The sequence below is a fragment of the Aspergillus stella-maris genome (assembly GCF_047715825.1).
Source record: "Aspergillus stella-maris strain CBS 113639 unplaced genomic scaffold BDV14scaffold_33, whole genome shotgun sequence".
Taxonomy (NCBI): Eukaryota; Fungi; Ascomycota; class Eurotiomycetes; order Eurotiales; family Aspergillaceae; genus Aspergillus; species Aspergillus stella-maris.
The window spans coordinates 234,081-255,649 of NW_027396827.1; the positions used below are offsets into that span (position 1 = coordinate 234,081).

Consider the following 21,569-nt stretch of genomic DNA (forward strand, 5'->3'; position numbering starts at 1 on the left):
AAGTTTTGCCCAGATTTCACCTTGGAATAATACAATCTTAATCCTTATCTCAACACTCTGCATTGTCGAAGTGGTGGGTACCGAACCATCGGCTGGGGGGTAGTCACCTCGATTCTTGGCTGCCTTGATTTAGGGTTACATCCCAGTCTCAGATTTCAAGGCTCTGGAGAGAACGTCACCACCATGAAAGAATGATCGGATCAAGCTCTTGAAATTTCATTATGGCCAGTGGTAGGCCACGATCAGGAAATGAAGACTCGATCTCTAGTGGATGAGTTGACCTGCCCGAGTAATCAGCAAGATGCCAGAAAGTTTCAAGGAGGGCATGCGTCTGAGAATATGGCAGCCCCCATAAAGCCCCATCGATAGTCCTGAATCGATGTTACTGCAGGCTGACTACAGTCCTCCAACTTTACTGCTGTTTCACTGTCACGGCGATCAAGCCAGGAAGACTGATGAGCGCAGTTGCTCCAGGGGCATTATCCGGTCTCAACAAAATCTCCATCGGCTGGCTACAGGTATTCTGGGCAAATTACCACCGAAGTTCTCGAAGATGCATCTCGATGTTCTATCATTGTTTTCAATCTCCCAGATTTCGTAGTTGTGCAAACAGCCAGTGACTTCATATGACTTGGGACACTGAAGCTACAGCGGTTGACCCTTATTGATTTTCCCTGGCGGGCTGTCTCATGGCGGGGTGAGACAGAGGGTTGGTTGCTAACTTTAGCATGCCTGTTGAGGTCTCAATCATGGTTCTCGGGCTCATCAGTAATTCTATTGAATGGAGCTTGGAATTATTGGCATGCAACGGAGGCTTGCTTTCCGGCTATCCAGTTCCCAGCAACGAAAAGAGTTTCGCAAGGTAAGGATCATCTTGATGAAGACGCCTGAAGAAGAATGCTCCGACCTGCCGTAGCTATGCCAGTTGCTGTGCCGCGGCTGGTATGCGGCTTTCCTTGATGGGTGATTAATCAGCCCCTAAAGATCCGCTGTCTTATCTCCCCGAGAGCACCACAGACCATGGTATAAGGGTACCTCGATTGTAAAAAAGCGACTTCTCAAAGCAATGACTGAGAGTAAGAAGAGTGTCAAGCTAAACACGAGGAATCGAGCAAGTGTGGAAAGACGCAGCGAGTGAGCCTAGCTTGCATGATGGTTTATTAGCAATAAGGCTGTTCGGCCTAAGCACATTCCGTTAGAACGCGGACCCTGACCATGGCTCCTCGCCGGACCGACGAACCATAGATCTGCATGTTGCTGGTAAGGCTGGTTCTTGGCAACTTGAATTAGGGTGATTGTGTACTGTGCTAACTGAAGAACTTTTGCAAATAAAGTACTGAGGCAGGACAAGGAAGCGGCATAGATGACTATTGATGGAGAACAGCATCGATCCTCGAAGTAGTGCAGAACAGGAACGATCGAGGACTGGAGGACGATAAATCACGGGACGGGAGAGATCGGCGCTAGGCTTATCGATAAGCAACCGCGCTAGACCCCAACAGGGCACCACGTAAACACGGGCCTCCGCCCAGTCAGACTCGCAGCAAAACAACTTCGGGCGTCACCGTCTTCTGTCCGTCTGTTGTTGCTGTTGTTCCTCCAACTCTGTCAGCTCCTCCCTCCATCCCTGCGCCCACTTAGCTGTTCCTCCCGCCCTTTCTTCTCTTCTTTTCCTTCCTTTTCTTTCTCTTCGCATTGGCACGAGGGTGGGTGGTATTTCCCGTTCCATATTTCTCCGCGCCCGCCTCCTGCGTCTTCCTGTTCTCCGCCTCTCCTCCGTACCATGTTTGTATTTCTTGGCCTACATCTCCGGTCTTGTTGAGCTCGTCCCTTCGGCAGTCGCGATACCCCGAGTAACGGACCGGATCAACCGATGTTCTGTCAGCTCAATTGAACGATTCACTTTCCCATTGTTTCATTACTGTCACTTCTCGTGTGTGCCCGAGCTATATACACCGTCTCGCTAGCGCCCAATCCTGGCTTGTTGCTATGGCACCTTCCACGCCACAGCTTCCGACTAAGTTTCCTTGCTGGTGTCGGGCGATATACTCATGGGGAGGAGAAACAAAACGGGACCTGGGGTTCATCGAAGGGGATCTGATCGAATGTCTCAATGCGGGGGACGGACAATGGTGGATGGGACGCCTGCGGAGAGACCGGCGCATGATGGGGTTGTTTCCCTCCAACTTTGTCCAGCTCTTGGGGGAGGATTTTGTCCCAGTTACTAGGTCAATAAGTCCTATGGTTCCCGCAGCTGCCTCTCCAATTACAAACCCAACGTCTGCCCCCAAAAAGCAAAAGACAGTCTGGAGGAAACCATTCCAAGCCCACAAGCAAGCCCTTGCGCCATCTGGTGAAAGCTCATCCTCGGCGTCACCAGTTGGTAGCACAATCCCGCAAACACCGCCTCGAGATGGAAGCCTTTCGCGAAGGACGAGACCTTCGCGCACCCCGACTACCGCGGTCAAACAACAAAGCTCTCTGTCTCGGCCTCTATCAGTATCCCGCCCATCATCTCGAGGAGCTTCCCCGCGGTCTTCGCAAGAACCGGTTGCACAGCAGTACGACCTTTCGAGTCGCTCACGCACTGGGCCTCCGTCTCGAGCGGTGTCTCCTCGTCCTCCGCCTCGGGAAACCGCAAATCGTTCCCCTCTTATATCTCCAACGGCGCCGATGCATAATCATGTTCAATTGTCGCATTCGCCATCTCGCGCAATATCGCCTCGGCCTCAACTCCCCGAGATTGCTCACCATTCCCCGCTGACCCCTTCCGTCCCCGTCTACAGCCATGCTCAGTTGTCGCATTCATCTTCCCGTGCCATATCCCCTCGCCCTCACCTCCCAGAGGTAGCAAATCATTCGCCCTTGTCCCCATCGGTGCCAACGCGTCATGGCTACCATTTATCGCATCAATCGTCTCGAGAAATCTCTCCCTTACTGTTGACTGAACGCGAGGAGTCCCCGCCGCCGCCGCCGCCTCCTCCTCACAGAGTAGCCGTCCAACGTCAACCGTCGCCACATGCGGGCATCCCCCAGCAACTAGACATGAACGATCGCTATGTCGTTTTTGCGCGGACTCCATCACCAGCTGCTCATTCCGAAGCCAATTCCGAAGCCAATGGACATACGCCTTCGCCACTGCGCGATGCAATGGAAGATGTAATGACGTCTCTTGATGACATGGGGATATCACGAGGCTCGCATTCGCCCTCCCCACAGCCTGATTTCAATAACCCTTGGTCACCCTCTGCTTTTGACTCATTACATAATAGTCGCCAGACCCAATCGAGCAATCGGCCCTTGACGTCCTTGGGTTTTGAAGGCGAGAAAGATTACTATAATAGCGACTCGGTACATCGAAACAGTGTGTACACACATGATCCCTTCATTGAGGGACCACCACAGATCAACAATTACGTTCAGCGTATGGAGAGCCGGCTTCGCCAGATGCAGGAACAAGGTCGTCGAGCTTCTGAAGATATACGACCTCAAACGAGTTACGAAATGGATGAGGACGCCGATGAAATGCCGCCTCCACCACCACCAAGGCATACGTCGTCGTATCACTCACGACACAACTCCATACCCACTCACCTACCGTCATTAAAGAATAGAAGATCTGGAAACGACCTCCGGAACGATATGTTGAATCGCACTTTTACAAACAAGTCTAATACAACAAACTCCTCTAGCGGTATTCAGAGCAACAGCACAAATCCAAGTTTGATGAGCGATGTCTCTGCTGGAGGCTTCAGTGCAACGAGTGCTGGAAGCTATGCCAGACGGGGCAACAGAACAGCCGACAGGCCTAATACATCATTCGATACTTCCCGAGCCAGAGGTTTCAGCGAACTTGCACGAACTTCACGCCCCGAATCCCCTATGAGCGGTATATCTTACCATTCAAGTCACAATACCTCACGGCAAGGTGCTTCTTCTGCCGTTCCTTGGTCGAGTTTAGCCACTACGCCAGAAGAATCGAACAGCGTTTTCGGCGGTCTGGCCACTCCCAAGGCGAAAAAGCAAGGTTTTTTCAAGAAGATTCTTGAATCAGCAAAGACCGGTGCGGCAAATGCCAGGAGCAGCATTGCTGTCGGACAGAATGGGGGACCATATTCTCCTACCAAAGGAAGAGCAATCTCACCTATCCACTCCTCACAATCTTATAGAGAGTCCGCCGCTCGTGAGATCGGACTGAGTAATAGTCCCATAGATTGGGTGCAGGTGCGGCGCGACGTGAATCGCGCGAGCTCTCCTAGCCGAAATGAGAGGGTCGAAAGAGCTGAAAGATGCCAGATGATGGATCATCCAGTTATTTACGCGGTAGAAGAGCTTCACGAGACTGCGGAAGGAGAGGAGAGCATTGATGGCCTACCTGTTGGCGAGCCCATGGATTTCAGTACCGCCAATCTTACCCTTGTTGATAAAAGCGCTCGGTTTGTCAACAGTCTCCCGCCAATGACTAACCCGATGAGCCTTGCCCAAGGATACGTTTGCCGTCCCTACAAAAGCGACGTCCAAAGACTACGTGCGATTTTCACCTGGGTGAGCGAAAAGATTGCTTGGGACGAACCGATTGAAGAAGTCGACATTGATCTACGCCGTGTTCTGCAAACCAAGAGAGGCTGTCCTCAGGAAGTCGCATATCTAGTCAGAGAGATGTGCGCTGCGGTCGGTCTGCACTCAGAGGCAATAGAGGGATTCTTGAAGACCCCGGGCGAGATGTTTGAGCTAGACAGCCTTTCGCGTCCAAACCATTGGTGGAATGCTGTGCTTGTTGACGGAGAATGGCGGTTGATGGACTGTTCTTTGGCAAGCCCGACCAACCCTCGAAGGAACCAATTTGTGACGATCAACGTTGCAACAGCTGAGCCTTGGTACTTCCTCGCTCGGCCGCTAGAGTTCTGTTATAGCCACGTGCCGCTCGAACCTGAGGCGCAGCATATCTGCCCTCCTATCTCACCAGATGTCCTCCTCGCCCTTCCGACAACCTGTCCAACATACTTCAAGATGGGGATCGAATTTCCGGACTACGATACAAGTCTCTTTAGATTGGAAGGGTTAGAACTCCTTCAAGTTCGTATCTTAGTGCCAGCAGACGTGGAATGTGCTGCCGAAGTTGAGGCCCCTGGATACGCCCGTGATGCTGACGGTGACTTTTTTGAGAGCGGAGAGATTGTGCGGAAACGTGCGCTCGTTCAACCAGAGTGGGTGAAGGGACAGAAAAGGATCACCATCAAAGCCGTTTTGCCCGGTGATGAAGGGCAAGGTGTGGTCAAGATCTATGCTGGGCGCAAAGGCCTTATGCACTCCAGCCGCGACATACCTCACCCGCTTGCTTTTGCTCTTCCAATCCTACATGCAGGAGAGAACCCTCCGTATGACTTTGTTATACGCCATCCAACCCCTCATGCTCATCGTCATGACTTGTACATTATGCAACCCCAGTGTCACAAGCTGGCAGTCAACAACACCTTTGTGTTTGCTGTTCGCCAACACCCGTCTTCGGCCACTCCCCAGCCAGCTAGTACCGAGAATAGCTTCAGTGGCCGTGTCTCTCCGTCCGTGTTCTCTCGGCCTGCCAGTGCACTCAGCATGGTGTCGAGTTCCGCCGGTGGATCCACCGTATCAACCGTATCCAACGAATTCTCGGCGTCGACCTCGGCCATCTCATCGACTCGCTCCAACTCTGGACGAGAGAAGCCTGCCAAGCTGGCAATCCAGTCGCCATCCGGCAAAATATTGCGTCTTACGCGCAAGGCTGACCACATGATTAGCAGCCCTAGCTCGTCTGACTCACCTAGTGACTGCACCGCCGACGGCAGCGTATGGGAGACGGTTATAAAGATCGGCGAGCGTGGTGTCTGGCGGGGACTGGTCCTAGCCGACCGCGTTGCACGATGGTGTGTGTTTGCTGAATGGGAATGTTTCTGATAATCTTGCATCTATCGCATTGGTTTTCTGTTGCATCTATGCGTTGCATATTTGATGAATTTCCAGCTTCATGCTAGAGGAGTTTTTTCTTTCTTGTTTTTACTGCACTGCTGCATACATCATACTGCATACATCATCGGTTCATGGTTGCATTGCATCTTTCCAGTTGGGGGTATGGACATCTACTTTTCTGGACTGTTCTATTACCATCTACATGACCGGAGTTGTTGGAGATTTGAGAATTCGCGCATTTGACGGGTTGGTGTTACTATATCTTCAATCTTATGCTTGCTACGTGTTTCTTCTTGTTTTTTTTTGTTTTTTTCACACTCTCTGGACTATTTCAGCCTTTGTCTTTTAGCATTCGGGCTTTACATATTGGACTAGATTCCTCTGGCTGGGCTATAGATTCCAGTTCATTCCTTTCCTATCTTTGTATGAGTCCGCAACCTTCATGTCAATTTATTCACATGGTTACCGCATCGGAACAGCCTCGGTGCTAAAGTCAACAATCCGATCAATTGATTGGAGCAAGGTTCCCTGTCCAGTAGCGTGCTTTGCGCGTTCGTACGTAAGTCACTACTCGGGTAGAATTAGTCCGTCAGAATGCACCAACGCTGTGTCGACCGCCTTCTTCACCGCCTATGATACCATCGTCATGTCCCAAATAGGAAGGAGCGATCCCCGCCACCATGGAGTCTAGCTCCTCAGTGTATAGCTGATGAGTAATGCTTGGTTGATTCCGTATCTCTCTCACTTCTAACATAAACAATTACACTTGGATACATAGGCTCCTCATCCAGGTAACTTTGTTCAATGCATAGATGACCTTAGTCATGCGATGAGAGCCGCAGCTAACATATATTCAGCGTCATTCAACTTTACCTCGGCATCAAGCTACCAAGCCTACCATTCCGCGCCATTTATTTACACATTTACATTGATATCTACATTGTTATAGACTTCTGGGAGATGACCCGCAAAATCCCCCTCCCAGACCCCTTCGCCTCTATCCCAAGGGTAAACCTCCTGTACCCATTCTCCTCGCCAATCCACGCCTTGCCAGGTCTCACCTCAGCAGCAGCAACAAGAACCTTAGGGGCAGCACCAGGACAAGGAAAAAGCAAGGTGAATGTCTCCCTCTTCGCCAAACGAGAAGACCACTCCTCGCCTCTCGCTTGCGCAGGGAACAAGTACCGCAAGTTAGAGTATATCGTTCCTGACATCCTTTCTTCGAGTCCGAAGTATGGTGCTGGTGTTGCTGCTGATGAGCCTGTGGATGTTCCAGAGAAAGGAAAGGTTACCACTCTTGTCACGGAAGGTGCGATTCAGAGTAATCATACCGTCCAAGTTGCATCTGTGGCGTCAAAGATAGGTCTTGACTCAGTGGTTATACTGCATAAGGGGACAGGTGGTGGGCTCTCCACGACAAAAGATAAAGAGTCCTTTCTCAGAACAGGGAATCCGCATATATGCAGATTACTGGGGTCTGATGTTCGGGTTTCGGAACAACCTACTGAGCCGAAGACACAGAATGATCTCGTTGAGGAAGTCTTTCAAGAGCTGAAGGGAAAGGGTGAAGTGCCCTATTGGATTCCGTCAGGCGCGAGTCTACACCCGCTTGGTAGTATAGGATACGCGCGCTGTGCATTCGAGATTGCAGAACAGGAGAAAGAGCTTCTTCCCTCCACCTCTAGTCCTGCAGATCGCGTGGCTCAGTTCGACTACATCTTCATAGCCTGCGGCAGCGGCAGCACATTAGGCGGCCTAATAGCTGGCTTCAAACTCCTTGATAAGACCCAACGCCAATCAAACTCAGGTCTCCGTCCGCGCCGCATAATCGGCATCCTAACCTCCCGCACGCGTCGAAAGAATTACCACGCCGAGCGCATCCTGCGCTTTGCGCGCCGCGCCGCAGGACAGATTGGCCTTGATCCAGAAACAGACATTACAATGGACGATGTATACCTTGATGATCGATTCGCGGGGGAAAGATACGGTGTTCTTGATGCTAAGACTAAAGAGACGTTGGGGTATGTGGCGGAAAAGGAAGAGGTGATTCTTGACCCGGTTTACACGGCAAAGGTTGCGAGGGGTATGTTGGAGTGGGTTGGGAGTGGGGAGGTTGAGAGGGATTTCTTGGATAGGGATGCTGCTCAGGGACAAGGACATGATGTCAATGTCCTGTTCGTTCATACAGGTGGGCAGTCTGCGCTCGGTGCTTATGCGGACATCTAGTTTAGGTCTACTGTACCTACAGTAAGCGCGAAGTACAAGGATAGAAGTATATCGGATCTATCAATCGATTAAACATACATCTTAGGTGGAGAAAGAGAGAATTCGACTAATCGTACATTGTATGGATAAAATAAGGGAGAAGAGAGAGGGGAATCTCAGAGCCCTCAACAGCGGCGGGCTAACATGCCATGTAAAGCAGTAGCACTCAACGCGCATCTCCAGTTTAAGAACAGAAACAGGAAGAACAGGAAAAAACGAGATTGCCATCCGACCGTGATACACCGATAGTATCTTCGTGTGAAGAACGAGAAAGAAAATAATTGTTTTAGTGAGAGAAAGAAAGAACCAAACTCCGCGAGAAGCAAAAAACAAAGTCGAAGGCATATCAGAACATGAGACATTAAGAAATCATACAACTGATAATAACCAGGACGCCCCGGCGCTAAGAACCACGCAATTTCCAGAGAAGTACAGGGGTGAGGAAGATGGTGTTGAAACACGAAATTATGTGGATAGAAGAATGAAGGGTGATTGAAGGACTGGATAAATTAAGCCGCTGCCGTAGCTTCAGCTTCGGGCTCGGGGAGACCGTTTTTCTCGTCCACGTCCGCATCAAGGACAGGCGCGGAACTCTCTCTGGTGTTACCGACGTCGAGAAGTTCCAGCGCTTCATTAGCATGGGTGTTTTCCATGAGCTCGGGCTCTTGAGGTTCCTGCTCCGGGTCAACGTCTTGATTTGTTAGATCAGCAAAGACATCGTCGAGGTTCCGAGGACTACTGCTGAATGGGTTGTCGACTTCGACCGGAGGTCCGCCTGCACGCGGATATCGGGGTGGACTGAACAGTGAGGAGCCGAGACCATGATGGGAAGGAGAGGGAGGCGACCTTGGGGGGAAGGAGGGTGAATCTGCGGACAAATGTGGCAAAAAAGCAGAAGACTCGGGTGCAAATGCGGACGTGCTGTCATGCCCCGGAAGCGAATAGCTCGCAGAGAACGGGTATGGAGCATTTTGTGCCTCATTTGGCGTCAACGTAGGTCCAATACGCGAGGGATCGGCATTCGGGTTGCCACCAGATGTTGGAGGAGGTGGGAAAGTTGGAGGCCGGCCAGGCTGAGTAGAATCAATTGACTTGCGCTTCGCTGGGTTTGGCTGCTTCGGGCGCAAATGAGCTGGAAGGTCTTCGGGGCGGTCAACACCCATTCGAGCCATAATCTTCTGCTGCTTTGTTGGACGAGGCTTTCTGGTTGAAAGAGACTGCTCCAGGATTGGCGGAGGATCAGGTGCAACGGGTTGCCACTTGTGGATCTCTTGTCGGAATAGGTTCGTTTCGTACGCAAGAAGGACTTCGGCACCCTCAATCTTGCGGAGATAGAAGATCAGAGTAGGAACTTCTTCGGTGGTTGTCAAGGCAGTATTAGTGTAACCCTGCAAGAAATCACGAAAGTTTGTTGCTTGGTTGACGATGCTGTCAAGAACTTCCTCCTCTTCTGGTTGGAAAGGAAGGCCAGGGATCTCGGCCTGCCACTCCTGGAGATCTTCAAGCTTAGGGCGAGCAGCATCTCGGGGGATCTTTTGCCGCCAGTCGCAAATGGGGCAAGTGTACTTGTCGCATTCCTTGACTTTACCCCGAGCGATCTTGAGGCATTTTCCATGGTACCTATCAGGTTAGCAAGATCTTGACAGGCATGAGAGTAAACATACCATTCACCGCAATGATCGCACTCAATCATCATGCCAGCTTCCGAGTGTCTGCAAATACAAAATACATCCCGCTTTGCCATCGACTGCCCATGCCAATAATGGGGGATCTGATTTTGGCCGTCGGGGCTATTGTCCCTTGACGCCGGCTCAACAGGTGGTCGGTAGCGATCTTCCAGATCGAAGCAGTAGGAATTTCGTTTTTCGACATACTCCATGTGCGATTTGAGGATGTGTAACGGAGCATTTGCCTTTCCAAACAGCTTCTTGCCCTTTCGCATCCAGTCCTCGTGGCGTTTCTGCTCGCGCTCAAGGTCGATCGCACCAGTCGGCCGGCTATTCAGCCCTTCCATAGACTCCATCAACTCTCGCACTTCCTTGTAATGAGGGCGATTCTTGTAGTCGGGATCCTTGCTCCGCTCATACAAGCTCGCAATCCGTTTCTGGGCTTCACGCTGTTTAGTCAATATAGCTTCTACAGCGGCCAATGTCTCTGGAGAAACGGGGAATCGGGACGCCTGTGCGGACAGGGCCTCCAACTGCTGGTAATGGACAGCCTCTACCGATATGAGTTCCTTGGCCTTCGCTTCCCAAGCCTCACCAAGGCGACTAAACTCCTTGAAGTGTGAGAGGTGGTCATTTGTCTCCGAGAGTCCTAGCTGTTCACCGGCCGAGATGAGCTCCTGGCAGTCCTTGAGGGTCATGTATTGGTCACGCTTGCGTCCTGCGTTCTCGTTCCATTTCATCTGTCGTAAAAGTTGTTCCAGTCCTTCCACTTCGGGTATATCCAGGTTGAAATTCCGGGAGTTCTCCACAATCTCTTCAATTTCCTGTACGGACCGGATGTGCGGGTTCATGAGCGCGGAATTAACGTCCTGACGGAATTTCTCGATCTCGCGGGTTTTCTCTTCCAGAGCCGCCATCTGTGGACAGTCGAATGACAGTTTATCAGCCTCTGCTAGAAGGGCGTAGATGTTTTCTACCCTGCGAACTTCACGGTCACGTTCTTCCAGCTGCGAGGCCTTGGAAGAAGCCTTGCGCCAAGCCTTCTCGTTCTTCCTCCGGTTCTGTTGCTTCCGCGTAATGTAGTTGGTTGCTTCCTCAACCCATTTGTCGCAGCGCTGAACGAAGGCCGCAAGATCTTGAAGACCAGGTAAATGGTATGGGATTTTCTCACCTTCATTAAGTAGGTTATGAAGGACCTTCAATTGGGGCTTCGGCTCATCTTCCAGAATATTGTCGAGTTTCTGGCCCCAAGCTTCCGGAATCCTGGAGCGTTCCTGGACTTTCAAAACCATGTCTTTCAACTCAGCGGCGCTGACTCGGTAGCGTATTGTGTGGTCCGGACCAAGAAGTTTTCGCGACATTGGCTCTCCACAGCAGTCATGGGCATCCAAGTGTATCAAGCAGAGGGTCTTGCCGGACTTGTGGCACTGGAATTGTGTCAGGAAGATATAAGACTTGCAGTAGGAACATTGGTAGTCCTCCTCTGGAATATCCTTGTCTTCGACAACAAATCCCAACTGACAGTCACCGGCGGTGTCCCGGTCCTCAGAAAATAAAGTACACTTATGCGGTGAGACCTCCTGGTGGCGGGTAGCGAACGCTGTTCGTTCTGCCATTTCCCTGGAATACGTCCTTTGAAGGGCCGGAGCGAGCCATTTGGCAGTGGAAATTGTCGTATCCCGGGCGGCGGCGGTGAATAGCAGCTCATCATGAGAGAAGCATGGATGTCTGCGGAAGGCTTGAAGACGCTCGACACCCATTGCACCATACGGTTCCCAGTCTACAGGAGCAAAGTTGACAGCCTCGTTGAAGTTGAAGCCATGATTGAATCCAGCATGGTACGCTTGAGGGAAAGTGATGACGAACTGGCCAGCCCGTTGGTCAAGGGCGTAGACATTGACTCCGGCTTTTCGGAGCTGATCCGGAGGCATCAGAGTAACAAGCTGGAATAGCAGGTCCGGCTGGCCTTCGAAAAGTTCAGGAACAGCCTGCCGCATTGCTTCCTCGAACGCCTCTGCATCCGCTCCTGGAATTCCGTACCATGTCTTGGTTGCTCCGAAATGTTGGTAGTTTGCGGAGTAGGCGTAATGATCCTCGTTGTGCCAGCAGAAAGTAGAGAAACACATGCCAACATAAACCCACGGAACGGTCATGCCTGAGATGTCGGACTTGATATGGCGGAACAGAGACTCTCCATGGAAAGGAAGGTTGTTCAAATTCCAAGGGTCTTTAGCATAAGGATCAAGGGGATTTCGCTCAATCGTGGCGAAGCCACTGCCATGGGTAGTTGAATGAATATCCGCTCCATATTCGACCTCGACCGTTTCGGTAAGGCTCTCAACCAGTCTCCAAAACTCGCGCTCGACATCATCCTCGGACTCCCGGCGGTGGGTGTTTAGGACAGGGTCGAATGGCATCTTGGATGCAAAGTAATTCTTTTTGAAGCTGCTGGCTTTCTCCTGGAACTGTTTCAGAGAGTAGACACCGCCTTCTTCGAAACCAAACTCCCCAGTCCCGACCAGACACTTCGGACAATGCCAGTCAAATTCGGGAATGTGGTGCAGAGGAGGATCCAGACAGTATCTATGGAAGCCCTGGTCACAACTGTCGCATACCAAAATAGAGGATCGATCGTCCGACTTGCCGCAGGTCTCACATTTCTGCTGTTGTTAGCAACGCTCATTTTGATTTAGACTGAACATACATCACCGAGTTTTCGCGAGTCACTCTTCCTTGAGCGTGCAGGAGGTCGGAGAGAACTCATTTGTGAACCTGCAACAGTGGGAACGGGCGCATCTACCACGAGCATTAGTGCTGTTGCATCAATATTGGCAGAGTTGTATAGATACCTTTCCGCAGCCTTTTGCTCCGTCGTCCATCATCTCCTGCCTCCGCTTGGGACCCGCTTTCGGTGCTGATCGCCCGCTTCGCTGGGGGGGCACCATGCCCGTTTGAGAGTGGCGTCGAGTCTTTTGGATATTCAGCGACACTCTTTGGCGTAGCGATCTCAGTCTCAGTTTCCCGCTTCACAGCCGGTCCACTGTTTACTGCGACGAAAGATGGCGATCGATTGACTGCAGTAAATCCACCAGCATTTACAGGCGTGAACCCAGAAGCAATGGGCCGTGGTGGTGTAGGATCCACTGGCGGCGTGGGATTTTTCGAAGGAGTCGCCGCGGCGTCTTGTGGGGTGTACTGCATGGTGTTGATCGGAAGATTCATCTGACCATGGGGTGTCGCTGAGCGCGTCTCATTCTCAAGCGGCGTAGGCTTCTTGGGCATGGGCGAATGATTAGGAGAAGGTGTGTAAGGACCACCCTGCTCAATTTCGAGCTGCTGTTGTACCCCAGGCTTTGCCACGCGCAGATACTCTTCGTAAGGCTGGAGCCATCGCTGGTAGGAGTTCTTGAGAGATGTCGAGAGAGACGACATGATCTTGCCGCTGTAGCCGAGATCGCGACCGATCTCCGCCCACTTCTTCATCTTGCAAACCTGCTCAAATCCGCCGCGGACTTCGACGGCTTTTTTCAATCGGAACAGGTCCAGAGGGCGTTTATCGACGCTTGGGAACCGATTGAGGTTGGTACCGTGCTGTTTGTGGAACTTGGCTAGCTGGTCAAGATAGTTCAAGTTCGCACGAGTTCCTGGGTCTGGGTTAGAACCGGGCTGCGGAGTACCACCGGCAGCAAGCAACGCTGAACGCGGGGGCATACCTCCTTCGACCGAATTAAGCTCCTGTCGACGGGTCTTGAAGTGAAACCGCTAGAAAAAATAGATGAATGGTTAGCTCAAGTCCAAGCAATCCCGTATCGCAAGGGATGAAAGCTCCCCACGACACCGCGAAGCACAACCAGATTGCGACGCACCTCCGTATCAATAGCAAATGTTGGCTGCCAGTTCTCTGGCGGTATAATCCTGCAGATGCCATATTTCTTTCCCTCCGGCGCGATCTTGCGAATGTAGGCTTCAGGGTCTCTGAATTCTTCCTCGGTAGGGCGAAAGGTAGGGGCCTCTTGGAGGCCATGAGGACGGACTCGACTCGTCGGTTCGCGGGGAGCGCTCGGCTGTCCTCGTCTCTCGACACTTGAGAAGTCGAGAGGCGCCGAGCGTCGGGTGCTCAAAGGTACATTGTGAGAATGGGACGGATGCGTGCTTGAAGAGCGGGCGGGCTTTGCTGACGGCTGTGTGCCTGTCGAGTTCCCTCCCGTTGCGGCCGGAGCCACCATATCTTATGGGCGACAGTACGTCGAGTTGAGGGCAATCGGAGATGTGCGCATGCGTTTATCGCGGGTGGAGGAAGGCCAGGGTCCTATGCGAAAAACCCATGAGAGAGCCTGGCAACGATAGAAGGATGAGATAAGACACGCGATAAAGATTGGAGAAACAAGCGAAGCAGATGTGAGATGTGAAAGGTCGGCAGGAGCAAGGAAGTGGTAAGTAGAGGGGGGGAGGTGGAGGGGAGGAGAAAAGTATTGGAGGAGTGAGTCGGTGATGAAGGCGATGGCGTGGAGAGAGGTCTCAAGAGGCTAGAGCACGGATGCTGAAGGGAAGCCCGAGATGAGCCCGGGAGGGCTACCAGTAGTCTTGTACTAGTGGAGTCCCGGTCGAACAACAAGGACAAGCACACCTAGCAGCTCACTTACTCAGGTCAGTCAAGGTTGGGTAAACGACTATTATAGCCAAGTCAATATCCAGGGACGAGCGAAAGTAACGATTGGAGGATCAAGGTTGATACAAGGTCACTGGTTCGTCGAGCAGCAGGCCGGGCCCAAAGGGGAAAACTAATGGCCGGTCAGGGACTTTTTGGCGGTGGTCTGATCTACCTTGTATCGACGACGGTCAGCAGCGGTATACTGTACACCTGCACAGCCTGGCGATAAGGATTCTGTAACAGAGCTATGAACGAGAGAAATGGCTGGCATGAAGGTTTTCCTGCTCTGGTCAGGATTTGATCACGACTCTCGCTGCCTCAGGCGCTCTTTCCGTATACGGTGGGTGAGTCTGATACTGGGCACGTAACGCCCGTGACCGTATTGAAAGATATGATCCGCAAACAGCCTCACCCCGGCTCTGGTCAGACCGTCAGACTCATATATATCTGCTGCTGCCAGCCACTTTAATTACTCATTAATCTGAATATTGGTCTTGGTGAAGGAAGTAAGGTCTACAAAGTAGATATTATGTCCATAGAATAAGATCTTCATGAAATGTTCTGAACTAAAATAACAACATCAATCACACTTCACGATCACATGATCCTGTTAATCGCGCACGGTAATGGCGATACATACCCCGATGCGTCGGGTAGACCCCATTCCCAGCCACTCAGCTTCCTCCCATTCTCTCAGGGCACACCGGGGCCGTCCATGTTGACTCGTATCGCATCTACACTCTACTTAAGCTTGGTCTGGTATAGTTCCTCGCTTGATCATGCAAGAGGGTACAGCAAATATACCTCCATCCACCGCTTGTTGACCCGGATATTAGTTCCGGCTGTCCTTGCATTTGCTACGGCTTCTTCGGCACACACGCAAGTGGTTGGAGGTTCCAGCTGGTTGCTGCGTTAGAATTTGCAATCTAGGTTGTGGGAGGGAGGTTTCTATTCTCTAGGTATTATGAACAGCATAAAACTCATCAAATCATAAGCATCCAACATTAGGCGATTATAGTCATGTTCATTAAAGCAATAATAGCCATCCATGATATCCATGTCCCCGGATTCTGACGGTAAAGGACGCTTATGTTGCTTGCTGAAGTCGCGTCCGTGGCGTCGAGAGAGTGTGCGCTATCCTTTACTGTTCGAATTGGTGTGGCTAGATCATAGTTAGCACGAGAAATGTTCAAATTGCAGTCAGGTTTCTCACATACACCTGTGGCTTCGTTGCTTCGAGGGGTATTGGGCCGGGGCTCGCTGACAAAGTTCTTTTGCAAGGCTACATTTATAGCCTGCCACCAGACGCCGGCGAGCTTCTTGTACCCTGCATCCGTGGGATGAGTGCCATCGGTCAAGTCGCCGAGCGTAAATTGTCCATTGTGTGTGTTGGCAAAGACAATTTTCCTTCCATCCCTGGCCAATCTCTCAGATACCCGTCCATACTGGTCGTTGAGTGACTTTGTGCATCTGTCGCGGTTCTTGTTGGGCAACAGCCCAGACAGGACGATGGTGACCTCGGGGATGTTCTTGAAGATGTCGCGGACCATGTCTTCCATTCTGCTTGTCGCGTGGTCAATGGCCTCTTTCTCGTTCTTGTTGCAGTCGTTTGTGCCAGCGTTGATCAAGACAAGGTTAGGCTTCACAGGGTACTGAGATATGGCTTTTTCGTGGACTCTCGCGATAGTGTATCCGGGCCAGCCCTCGTTCTCGTTATCCTCCATTTTGCCTCCGTGTCGCGAGCCGACCATGTTGACTTGAAAGCCAGCTGAGATCATGGAATCTCGAAGATGCTTCCTGTAACCGGTGCCATCCGAAGAGCCAGTGCCAAACGTAATGGAAGCGCCAAGGGGCAGTACGCGAAGAAGTCTGGGAGCTGCTCTTTCTACGAAGTCGGACTCTTCCACCTCTATGGCCCTGGGGTGGTGCGTGAACCAGAGCGGATATGCCAGCGCTGCTGCGTGTAAGTATACTATAGCCATGAAAGTCGTCGACATATCATACCTTGTTGAGCCACCAGGGCAAATGTGCATAGGACCTGCCAGAACAGCATCTTCAATGTCGGTATGTGTACAAATTGCCGTACAGAAAAAATTGAAAGGCGTTTCGAGTTGATTCGGATCGTTGGGTATTCACGTTATCTTTCTCTGGGGGACCTTGAGATATTTATGCTGCGACAAAGCACGTCCAGGGTCCAAGATTGGCACTGTGAATAACAGGATCCACCAGTTTCAGGGTCCAGGGTCTGGCCATTGTGGCAGTGAATTATCTGATTGAATGAATGACAGACTAGTCAGACGAGTCATTCAAGCCTTCAAACTCACTATCCTCGATAACGATCTCGTTCCGGCACGAGGCATTTGACCCTCCGTGGCAGATTGATTCAGAGTCAGAGCCTAGAACCTTGTCCCAGTAGTCATCTAGTGAATCCGTATTGTCACTGTCGTCGGTGGTTGTCATAGCAGTCGCAGACCGAAGCTGCTGTGACTGCCCTCGTGGCAGTGACTGTGACTTCTTTGAGTGCGTCTGACTTTCCTTGCCGCATTTATCTAGCTTATTATGCATCTTTTCTTTACCTCGAGTCCTAACACTCAGCTCTTTCATCATGAGTGACCACTCGATAGTCTCGAGACACGTGGGACATTTCCCAGCAAGTGGCACAAAGCGGTCTGGTTCCTGGTTTGAATGCGAGAAATTTGCCGATAAGCACAGTAGATGTGAAGTGCTCATGCAGCCCGCATTTGGGCAAACGAGGACCAGGTCATTTTCTTTGTATTGCGCCTTGCATAGTTTGCAGCTTGAACCACTCATGTCATCCAGCAGGAACATTGCTTTTTCCAGGTAGTCTTTGACAGGTGAGTAGTCAGTCTGAATGTTTTGAATGCTGCCAACCCTTGCATGACGTTCGGAATTGGCGAAAATGTCTGTACAGTTTCCATCTCCAATAGTTCTAATATGACTCGGAAGTAACCCATCCACTCGGTCACACCAACCTCTCCAGGTCTGTGCAACATCTGCAACAAAGAAGCGCAGGGTAATGGGCCAACTGTCAAAGTAGGACGAACGTAGTAAAAGATGCAGGTCCTCGATATGAGCCTTGAGCGATGTCCGGGTCCGCCGAGCTGGAGGTTTTCTCTTTGTTCTCTTCTTCCTTTCATCGTCTATTTTTGTGCCATCTTTTTTGCCCTTGTCGCCGGACTTGAGTTTTTGCGCTTTGGCCTTCTGAGCTTTGTTTGCAACCGGCATACCTGTCTCTTCTTTTGATTCGCGACCATAATCAGAAGCATCAGCGGTATGTCGAGTAGCCGCGGGGTGCTGCCATGCCCACCTAAAGCGCCGTCAGGAGGACAGAATAAACTCAGAAAAAACATCACAGGATAGTATACACACTCAAACTGTAGCGCAGCAATGCGACTTGTAAATCCCTCAACAACCATCACCATCTCCCAGGGCCGCCACTTTTCATCTGCTGTTCGGCAGGCGCCACCTGTCGCAAGGCCATTATGTTGGGCCAGCCGACGAGCAGGATCAGGCGTAGACCCAATGTATAATGCTGTCTTTTTAGTTTTGTATCCAGCACCCAGGGAGCGAAGAAGATAGCAGCAATAGTATGCTGGTATAACTGGGGGTTGGTCGGGTTGGTCGCCGTCTTGCCGGACCGAAGCACGCATTGTGACACTCTATCCGAGGGAGGGAATAACTTTTATTATAAGTGCAAGAATGTTGGAGCATGTTGGAGCCTAGCACGGAGGATACGTAAAGATCGACTACTCCATAATGGCGAGATGAGTGTCCGAAACCGTCGATGCTCTCTCGGTGCGTGGTTGCTTCTGTTTAGGCCCGAGGCAGCGGGAAGTATATATATCCGTCGCCGGGGCAATACAACAGAGCTACAAGTCGTCACCTCAAGACACGATTCAAATGCTGGAAGATGTCTCTAATCATGACTCTAAATTGGTCATGCATCTATTCTCTGTTGATCAAGGAAGCCCCTCGCTGTGCAATTGCCTTGAAAGTATATACATGGTCACGTGAACTGTACAAAACGCCTCTTAAAATGTAGGCAGTTCTTTCGAACTCCAGGACCGAGGCTTGCGAGTCGAGTCGTCGAATGTGCAAGGAGCTGGTCGTACCGCAGCGCGCGAGTCACCGAGTGACCTTTTCGAGGACCTTGCTACAGTGTCTTTTTTGACAGGGATGTGCCCCGCAGCATGGTCAGGCATCGCTCGATTTGCAGTCTGATGATTCTGAGATCTGACAGTACCGCTTTCAGCGCTCGGAGCCCACGATCACGGAAATGAATGCCCGTTTTCTTTTTCTAGGAGATAGACGTCAACTTTCCCAGTGGGCTGGCAGTGTCCACGCGGGCAATCGCCTCGGTCACTATCTTTGACATATCCTGCGAGACCTCCTCGAATGACTTCCCCGCGTCAATCACTTGGATGTTGCTGTCTCTTTGAAGATCGAAGACTGTGGTGAATAGCTCGCGAACACGGGCTTGCATCGTCTCGTTCTCATATCGCTCTGCACCGAATCCGCCGCGCTTCGCCGCTGCTTCGGGGGATATACTGAGGAAGAAGCAGAGATCTGGCTTCGGTAAGCCAATCTCGGGCAGCCAGGCCCATTCAAGAGACAAGGAAGGATTGTTCTTTGCAGCAGAGTAGACTGCGCCGGAGTATGAATAGCGGTCTATGATCACGGTGGTTCCATCGGCGATGTCCGACTCGATGCTCTGGGCTAGTTCCCATCGGTTGGCGGAGAAGAGAAGGTGTATTGAGTGGTCGTCGAACTGAGACTGGCCTTGTAGGTAGCTGTTGATCATTTTTCCTATAGATGTTGTTCGGTCTAGACGTGCGTGAGTAGATTGCGCGCGCACAAGTGTTTGCCATGCAAGTACCTGGAAACCTAATGTGCTTTACTGTATGACCAATCTTCTCCAAGAAGCTGCGGAGGAATTCGCATTGGCTGGATTTGCCTGCTCGATCCAGGCCTTCGACAACGATCAGGGCCCCGCGTTTCCCACGCGTTCCAGACGCGTCCATATCGTGAGAGGGTGGATGTGCACAGGGTTTCAAGTATAGCGGGCGGGTGGGTATTAGAACAACCGGAAGTCCGACCAAGTATCAATTGCTGTATCCAAAATATAGAGCTCACGAGGACGTTGATAAGAAGTTGAAGCGGTCCACTTGTCTGGAGAAGTCCCTCGGGATCGGAGCTAAGCCAAAATTGTTATCGATAAGGCTGTTCTTCCTTTGACATCTGCCACCAACTCAACATCTCACACATCTTTCACACAGCCATGGCTCAAGATACACCGCAGCCGCCGACCGAGATGCTCAAGTTCAGTCTCCTGGGCTCCCCACCGGCAGTTCTCTCCGTGCGTCTGGGAAAACTCGCGATTCCAGGCCGCAAGCCGATCTCAACGCCCCACTACATTCCGTTGACATCGCGAGGAGCCGTCCCTCACCTGGCGCATGATGTGATGCGAGATAATTCCTCTATTGGGTGCTTATATATTGGCCTGGAAGATTGTACGCCTTTATGTCCCAGAAAATATTATTGAGGCGGGATGCTGACAATTAATGCCCACCGGGGCCCAGAAATCAGTCATAGAGAAGCGCCAACAGTTTCAAAAATCCAAACTACCAATCCCGTTATATGCAGTGCCTACTGCACCTCACGAATCGGCTCTGCGCAAGTTTGTCTGCCTTTCTGATGACTTGCTGTTGATTCTCGGCGCCCGTCGCGAACCTCCAATCGCATGCCCTGCATCAAATACCGATTCGTCGATTGCTATTAGTACATCTCTCGGCTTCACGCAGCTAGAGGCAACGGATTATGTCGGAGCTATACAGCGACTCAGTCCAGATATAGTCGTTGGACTATCGGATCTGGTTATAGGGCAGCAACCTGGTGTCAAGCGACAGGTGAAGATGGTCGATCGGACCCACGCTTTCACTACACATGCGACGGATAACCTCTACGGCCCTCAGGTCTCAGAACATAGCCGCTCGACAGCGGCATACTTTGCGCCAGTCTTACCGCTCGAGAACACTCAGCAGCAGCTCTACCTTGAAGATCTGGAAACGGATATGCGACCCTTTGTCTCTGGTCTGGCACTCTACGAACCCGCATCCCTCTCAGTCATCCCAGAAACCCTAGGCGACCTCCCGCGTCTCCTCTTCAGCCAACCAGATACACCCCACGACCTTCTCCGCGAGATTGAAATTGGCGCAGACCTCCTCACCATCCCCTTCCTAAGCACCGCCTCAGACGCAGGCATGTCCTTCAACTTTGTCTTCCCGTCCCCATCACAATACGATACAAACGAACCCCTCCCCCTAGCCGACAACCTCTGGTCCCCCACAAACGCAACAGACACAAACCCCCTCCTTCCATCTTGCACCTGCTACACCTGCACCCACCATCACCGCGCCTACATCCAGCACCTCCTCTCCGCGAAAGAAATGCTCGCCTGGACACTATTGCAAATCCACAACCACGCCGTCATGGACGCCTTCTTCGCTTCAGTCCGATCCAGCATCGAGCGCGGAACATTCGAGTCAGACGTGTCGATTTTCCAGCGCACATACGCACCTGAATTCCCCGAAGTCACGGGTGAAGGGCCGAGACTTCGAGGGTACAAATTACCATCATCGGCGGCGGCGCAGCCGAGAAAGTACCCGCCTGCTTATGGAAGATTGGATGATCTTGTTGCGAACAATAAACTTGCAGAGGCGCAGAGTGATTGTGTCACGCCGGATACGGGGGCTGAGGGGTTGGAAGAGCATGGGTTTGCAAGGAAGGTGTAGAAGGGTCTCTGGGGAGTGACGGTTGTAGAAGTGAGGGCTTTATATAAGCATCGTTGGCTACTTTTGCATAGCTTGAGGGCATTATTTTGCGTCGGAGATGAGAGAAGAGCGGTTTATGCATGAAGCGAACATGTCTTTCATTCATTTTGGTTATTTGAGCTGGATTGCATAGAGCGAGATATCATTAGCAATACAATAAGACATTTTGAAGCAGAGGATGAGGTCCAA

General features: G+C 51.4%; 6 protein-coding genes across 6 annotated transcripts; 2 read left to right on the forward strand and 4 right to left on the reverse strand.

Annotated features, from left to right (window-relative positions):
• Positions 1-1,989: 1,989 nt before the first annotated feature.
• BDV14DRAFT_200947 (putative SH3 domain protein (Cyk3)) lies at positions 1,990-8,172 on the forward strand (the record flags this gene model as incomplete). The annotated part of the gene is made up of 2 exons (XM_073773623.1): positions 1,990-5,903; positions 6,804-8,172. The coding sequence occupies 2 exons, from the start codon at positions 1,990-1,992 to the stop codon at positions 8,170-8,172; spliced, it is 5,283 nt and encodes a 1,760-aa protein (XP_073627385.1).
• A 548-nt stretch (positions 8,173-8,720) lies between these two features.
• On the reverse strand, positions 8,721-14,104 carry BDV14DRAFT_200948 (putative PHD transcription factor (Rum1); the record flags this gene model as incomplete). The annotated part of the gene is made up of 5 exons (XM_073773624.1): positions 8,721-9,831; positions 9,876-12,538; positions 12,583-12,674; positions 12,728-13,640; positions 13,745-14,104. 5 exons carry the CDS (start codon positions 14,102-14,104, stop codon positions 8,721-8,723), a joined length of 5,139 nt encoding a protein of 1,712 aa, XP_073627386.1.
• Positions 14,105-15,465: 1,361 nt separating this feature from the next.
• Positions 15,466-16,700, reverse strand: BDV14DRAFT_77430 (SGNH/GDSL hydrolase family protein). Its single transcript, XM_073777485.1, has 3 exons — positions 16,534-16,700; positions 15,747-16,483; positions 15,466-15,691 (listed from the first exon to the last, which is right to left on the reverse strand). The coding sequence occupies exons 1-3, from the start codon at positions 16,580-16,582 to the stop codon at positions 15,671-15,673; spliced, it is 807 nt and encodes a 268-aa protein (XP_073627387.1). The 5' UTR covers positions 16,583-16,700; the 3' UTR covers positions 15,466-15,670.
• Positions 16,691-18,523, reverse strand: BDV14DRAFT_77444 (structure-specific endonuclease subunit SLX1). The gene is made up of 2 exons (XM_073777487.1): positions 17,920-18,523; positions 16,691-17,857 (listed from the first exon to the last, which is right to left on the reverse strand). Exons 1-2 carry the CDS (start codon positions 18,198-18,200, stop codon positions 16,819-16,821), a joined length of 1,320 nt encoding a protein of 439 aa, XP_073627388.1. The 5' UTR covers positions 18,201-18,523; the 3' UTR covers positions 16,691-16,818.
• Positions 18,524-19,728, reverse strand: BDV14DRAFT_77443 (bifunctional thymidylate/uridylate kinase). The gene is made up of 2 exons (XM_073777486.1): positions 19,427-19,728; positions 18,524-19,374 (listed from the first exon to the last, which is right to left on the reverse strand). The coding sequence occupies exons 1-2, from the start codon at positions 19,569-19,571 to the stop codon at positions 18,848-18,850; spliced, it is 672 nt and encodes a 223-aa protein (XP_073627389.1). The 5' UTR covers positions 19,572-19,728; the 3' UTR covers positions 18,524-18,847.
• A 13-nt stretch (positions 19,729-19,741) lies between these two features.
• BDV14DRAFT_175006 (tRNA-ribosyltransferase family protein) lies at positions 19,742-21,555 on the forward strand. Its single transcript, XM_073768989.1, has 2 exons — positions 19,742-20,060; positions 20,137-21,555. The coding sequence occupies exons 1-2, from the start codon at positions 19,829-19,831 to the stop codon at positions 21,339-21,341; spliced, it is 1,437 nt and encodes a 478-aa protein (XP_073627390.1). The 5' UTR covers positions 19,742-19,828; the 3' UTR covers positions 21,342-21,555.
• The last annotated feature ends 14 nt before the right edge of the window (positions 21,556-21,569 follow it).